At 36.4% G+C, this 6,000-nt stretch overlaps 1 protein-coding gene across 1 annotated transcript in view; it reads right to left on the minus strand.

Moving 5' to 3' along the window:
• Positions 1–5,462, minus strand: part of LOC129895569 (ATP-dependent DNA helicase SRS2-like protein At4g25120) — a 23,870-nt gene extending 18,408 nt beyond the window's left edge. Inside the window, exons 1-5 of the mRNA XM_055971294.1 lie at positions 5,205–5,462; positions 3,564–4,458; positions 3,441–3,482; positions 3,147–3,310; positions 23–209 (exon numbers count right to left, since the gene is read on the minus strand). Of these exons, the coding sequence (XP_055827269.1) occupies positions 23–209; positions 3,147–3,310; positions 3,441–3,482; positions 3,564–4,458; positions 5,205–5,335 (1,419 nt within the window). The 5' untranslated portion in view covers positions 5,336–5,462. The remainder of the gene's footprint in view (positions 1–22; positions 210–3,146; positions 3,311–3,440; positions 3,483–3,563; positions 4,459–5,204) is intronic.
• Between the last annotated feature and the right edge of the window lie 538 nt (positions 5,463–6,000).

Here is a 6,000-nt window from a genome sequence, read left to right on the forward strand (position 1 = left end):
CTTTAACCCAAAAACTACTTACTTGAGTTACAAACTTTAACCACTTCTTTGATCTCTCCTTAAAATGTTGAGGAGAATTCATGTCATTAAGCTGGCAAAGGTCATCACAAGGTCCCTTTTTTTTACCATCCAGTAAGCGAACTGCTTCAATGACAGCTCTTCTCTGCTGCCCATGTCCATATATGAGAAATTCAGCTGTTCGGCCTAACCTATTAATGAATTAACATGTGTCTATTTAGACAATTTATCACCATAAGAACCGATACATTGCAATGAACTACCTTCTGTGACAATATGAAGGTGAAGGAGAACTCAGATAAAATGTATTAGTTGTAAAGGAGACAGCTAGAGAACTTCTAAACAATGTTTTAAAAAGGCTAAGGTGAAGCGAGGAGTACACCTTGAGCAAAAGGTGTTAGTTTTTGAACTTCCAACAACAACAACAAACCCAGTGAAATCCCACTAGTGGGGTCTGAGGAGGGTAGAGTGTACGCAATATTTACCCCTACCTCATGGAGATAGAGAGGTTGTTCCCGAAAGACCCTTGGCTCAAGAACTGCAATTCGGAGCAGTATGAAAAAACATACAAAAGTAAAGAAGACATAGGAAATAACAGAAACAACAGTACATAGCATTCAGAAAAAAAAAGGAACAATAGCAATAGCAAAATAATGCAATAACCGAAGCATACAAAAAAACAAATAGTAACATAAAACGAGGGGCAAGCAACAATGGGAATACTGTTGATACTACTGCTATGGAAGGAGAAACGGATATAGTGAGCCAAACAAACAACCACCAAACCTAACTCGCTGGAAAGTGAGACACTTTTCCACTACCTACTAACCTTCTACCCTAATTCATGACCTCCATGTTTTCCTATCTAAGATCACGTCCTCAGTAAGATCAAGATGCATCACCTAACTTATCATCTCCCCCAATACTTCTTCGGCCTACCACCCTCTTCTTACACCTATCGGGGCAAACCTCTCACACCTCATCACTAAGGCATCTACACATCTCTTCATATGCCCGAACCATCTCAGCTTCACTTTTCTTGTCTTGTCCACTATGGAGATCACTCCCTCCTTGTACGGTGTACCGGATATCTTCGTTCCTAATCTTATCTCTCCTAGAATAACCACATGTCCACATCAACATCTTCATTTCCGCCACTATTCTGAACATGAGAGTTTTGAACTACCCAACACCTCGTCCCATACAACATAGTCGGCCTAACCACCACTCTGTAGAACTTACGTTTAAGTTTTACTGGTACATTCTTGTCACACAAGACTCTGAATGCGATTTCCATTTGCTTATATATATTGACTCTATTTATTTTGGTCTTTTTCTCTCTCAAATTGCGCTTTTACTTCAACAAAGCAAGCACTTTGCTTCACGCTTTAAGCGAAGTAGGGTTTTGTCGCTTTTTTTCTGCTTCACTCTCCCCAAAACATTGTGATGGATAGGGTCACTGCAGAAGGATTATTAAGAGGTTTCACTGCCTTATTATGGGGGCAATGCGATTTGAGGTCGTGTATTAGGGTAGAAGGTTAGAAGGAATAGAGTGTTGTCTTGCCTTGCAAAAGCTTAGGCATGTTAGTACTTGTCGTAGTACTAGTCGTACCCTTGTAGTTCTTGTCATATGTTGTTTATTGTGTTTCGATTATCATACTATTTTGTTGTTGTTATTGTTACTTTCTTGTAGGCTTTACAATGCTTTTCTTATTAACTGCTATGCTTTCTTCATTGTTTTCTTCTTCTTTTACTTGAGTTTGATGCACTTGAGCCGAGGGTCTTTCAAAAACAACCTCTCTACCTCCACGAGGTAATGGTAAGGTATGCATAAACTCTACCCTACCCAGATCCCACTTAGTGGGATTTCACTGGGTTGTTGTTGTTGCATCTTCTATTTGCAGATGATACATTGGTGTTGTGTGATCCAAATGTCTCTTAGTTGTCATATTTGAGGCAGATCCTTATTTGGTATCAGATTGTCTCAGGGCTTAAGGTCAACCTCAGTAAGTGTGAGATTATACCAGTGGGTCAGGTGGGTAACATTGAGGAGTTAGCACAAGAATTAAGTTGTAGAGTCGGTGTTGTATCCATCAATGATGTGAAAGGCGCTCACCTTAGTGCCTTTGGCGCGAGGCGAGGCATGATTGCAAAGGCGAGATGCAAGGGGATGCAATGCGACAGAGGCATCGCCTTTTGTAAAAATATAAAAAGTTGACTTGACAAGTTAAAACGTAAAATGTAAAATTAGGGTTTATTTGTGATTTACACACCTCAAACTTCAAAGTCGACTCCCTTCTTCAGACTTCAGGGCTCAGGTCAGGTACGCCTTCTCTTCATCTTTCTTCTCATTTCTTCTTCTTTTTCCTCTGTTTCAACTTTCGCGACTATCTTTCTTTTTTCTTCTCGTTTCTTCTTTTCTTCTTTCTCATTAACCAGTAAGGCAGTTTTTTGTTCCTTCTCAACAAGCAATCTGCCCAGTTTCTTCTTTCTCATTCCTCTGTTTTAGTATTGCTTGTCTTCTAAATTATTGAGCCATTCAAGTTCTACACTTTTAGTATCTACTATCTACTTTTATTTTTTTGAATTGAAATATTTGCTAATATGTTATTGCTATTGAGATTTTGGTTATGTATATATGCAATTAAATATTTTATTTTTTTGGTATTAATTAGCGCCTCACCACTCTCCTCGCCGTGAGGCAAGGGAGACCCTTGTCGGCCTTCGCCACCTAAAATCTCGCCTCACCTCCGGAATTCACCAGCAATAACTTGATCTTAGCATATGATAAACTAACTCATCAACGGTAGTAGCCAACGGTACCCTGTGCTTTCCTTTTAATTAGGACATTACTCAATCAATTAATGGTAGTAAGCCTAAAACAGTGGCAATCATTGTGGTTCAGAAAAGTCAAGTATGGAATTTTCCAGTTAGATTTTCTCTTCGGCCATCTTCTTATAAATGTTTGCCTGCTAAACAATAAAACCTAAAAAAAAGCATGTAAACTGAAGGTATTTGAGCTACGTGAAACTCATTTTTTCAACATAACAAGACATAGAAACCAAAAGATTACTTCTTTCAGTGTTCAACTGCTTAAATATTTAAGAACCAAGTCAAGATATACGTACTTCTCAGCATGCATGAGGCAAAGTTGCAAAGAAAACGAGTGAAATGTGCTGATCATGAGCTCCTTTGCTACTGTCTTCCCTGCAACTCTTCCGATTCTCTCCCTCATTTCAGAAGCTGCTGCTGTTGTAAAAGTCATAGCAAGAATGTTTGATGGACCAATACCCTATAACAACAAGCGAAGGAAGGGAGAGGAAGAAAACTCAAAAGTAGATACTTGACTAGATCCGTCACTTGCCAGACATGGCATTGACAAAAGTATAATGATATAGTAACACTTATAGTCATCGCACTACCTTGTGCAGTAGCATCAGGACTCGCCCAACCATCGTAGATGTCTGACATGCCAATAGAAGAAATCAAACAACTAGTGACGAAAACATACAAATTTCATTTTTAAACCATGAGAAAGTAAAGACCTTGCCACTTCCTGGTCCAGCAACAATGATTAGAGGGATTGAAATGTCACTACAAGCTGCCTCCTGTTGTCTGTCATTCAGCGACTCTACATACTTTAGATAATCCTCAGGCATGTTCTTGATATCTGTTGCCTCCAACTTGCTCCCGGTATCTGTGGCCTTGGAGCTTTTTGGATCCTCTACTTCACATTCTTGATTACCAGTTGAATTCAGAATGCATTCAAGTTTAAAAGCTTCATCTGACCTGACAACATTTGAATTATCAAGTTCGCTGCTCTTTAATCTTTCTGCTTCACTTTCTTCATTGCCCCTTGATATCAAAATGCATTCATGTCCTGAACTATCACTAGAAACAACGGGATTTAAGTTATCCTCCTTATCCAAGTTGTTTATGTAATGATTTTCAATTGGAATGTTGTTGAACCTCTTCATTTCAGGCTTTCCTTTTGAGTTTTTCTCACATAAAGCATCTATTTCATCCAAAATGTGTTCATCAAAATCATCATCTAGCACAGTTGATGAAAAAGATGACTCACTCAAGACAGAAAATCTAGGTTGCCTCACTGGAGTTATATATGTATTCAACCCGACCATGCTTTCCACTTGAACACTTTCACCATTTTCACTTTGGTTAGCTTCAACTGATTCACTTCTATTGCTAGACAACTTAAAAGTTTCAACTGTTTGACATTGTGTCTCACACTTAGTCCTTGCATTGATGCTGCTATCAAGTTCACAGACTGGTGAGCCCTTAACACTGGTAAATCCATTAAGTGTTTTATTGGAACCCTTCTCATAGATGGGAGGTGGAGTGTTCATCGGAATCTCAGTAAGAGGAAACCTTTTATCACCATCAATCCGATCCGAGGATGTAGTTCTCTGAGCCTTCCCAACTCTAGGAAAAGAATACCAGATACACCAAATCATTAAACAAAGAAGAAAGATTGTGACAAACATCAAATTTACTCTCGAAGCATGTAATGAAGAACAAATAAGCATACAAGGAAAAACAAAACAATTTCAGGATCAACTTGAGTTGTTGGTACCTTCTTCTTTTTTCAAGGTCAATATATCTACCACAAAATTCAAAATTAGAAGAAATCAGTGCATTGGAATTGAGTAATCAAGGAGCTATTAAATGATAATTAAGGGACTCTTTATCAGTATCAAAATTCATAGCCATTTGAAGGGAAATGGAACATAGATCACGAATAAATGTATTATAAATGGAATCTTATCGACAGGCAAATTACCAGGGAGGACGAACTTTTTTCCCAATTGAGATGTTGTGAATTCTATGCACAAATTTGGTTAGTGTAAATTGTGATCCTAGCCTAGAAGGAAGAGGTACATTGTTAGCACATAAATTTGGATGTAGATAATGATGTGTTATGAAGTTTTCATTTCCACATCATCAACTTGAAAAAGAGGTAAATTCAAATGGACAGTTTCTCAATCAAGAGACTTCTTGGCGTTCGACTTCACTTTTTGCAAACATCAAATTCCCCAAATACTTACTTTTTTGTATTCTCATTTCTGATTGAACCCTAAAAAATAAATATACCTAATGTGTCTAATTAATATATAGGTGGAAAAATTATGAAGAAGAATCAATTTGAAATGGAAGAATGAAAAGCGTACTTATTGAGGGAGCAATCATGGAGTGGCCTTTTGCGAGCAAGAAGTGCCTTTGCAGCTCTGAACTTTGAAGAGATTCGAGCTTTTTGTTCGGCCGTTAATCCGCCATCACCACCAACCACATGCTCCTTCATGTTGTTGAGAATCAGAATCTTGAAAGTTTTTCTTGACTCATATTTTTCCCTCCGATAATCGGAAACCGGGTTTTTCAAACTATGGGCTCTATTGGGCTGCTCGTGAGCCTTCCACTTACACGAATACCTACTTTTATCAAATATAGGACGAAATGCACAAAGGAATTTTTTTTTTTTTAAAGGCTCATTTACATAAATAATATATTATATTACATTAATTATGAATTATGATATAAGATATATAATTATCAAAAATAACATTAGTTTTGTTATCCCAAATAACAAAAGATAATAAATACATTTTTTTTATTTCTCTTTCTTCCTCTTTCTCTTTCTCTTTTCTCTCTCTCCTTCTTCTCTTTTTTTTTTGTCCGTTTTTCCTTTTTTTTCTATTCATTTTTTTCTCTTTTTTTCTCTTTTAAAAATAATAATTAATTATTATAATTTTAAATTAAATACTATAGAAATGATATTTTTATTACTTTTAAAATTAAATATTATATATATATATATATAATGCATTTCTAACATAATAAATATAGATGATAAGTATAACGCATTTTGAATTCAATATATTATATATATTATAGGCGTTTTTCAATGCACATAGTGAATATATAATTAAAATATTTTTAATACAATAATATATTCCGTTAATAAGAGAA

Source organism: Solanum dulcamara, chromosome 7 (genome assembly GCF_947179165.1).
Source record: "Solanum dulcamara chromosome 7, daSolDulc1.2, whole genome shotgun sequence".
Lineage (NCBI taxonomy): Eukaryota > Viridiplantae > Streptophyta > Magnoliopsida > Solanales > Solanaceae > Solanum > Solanum dulcamara.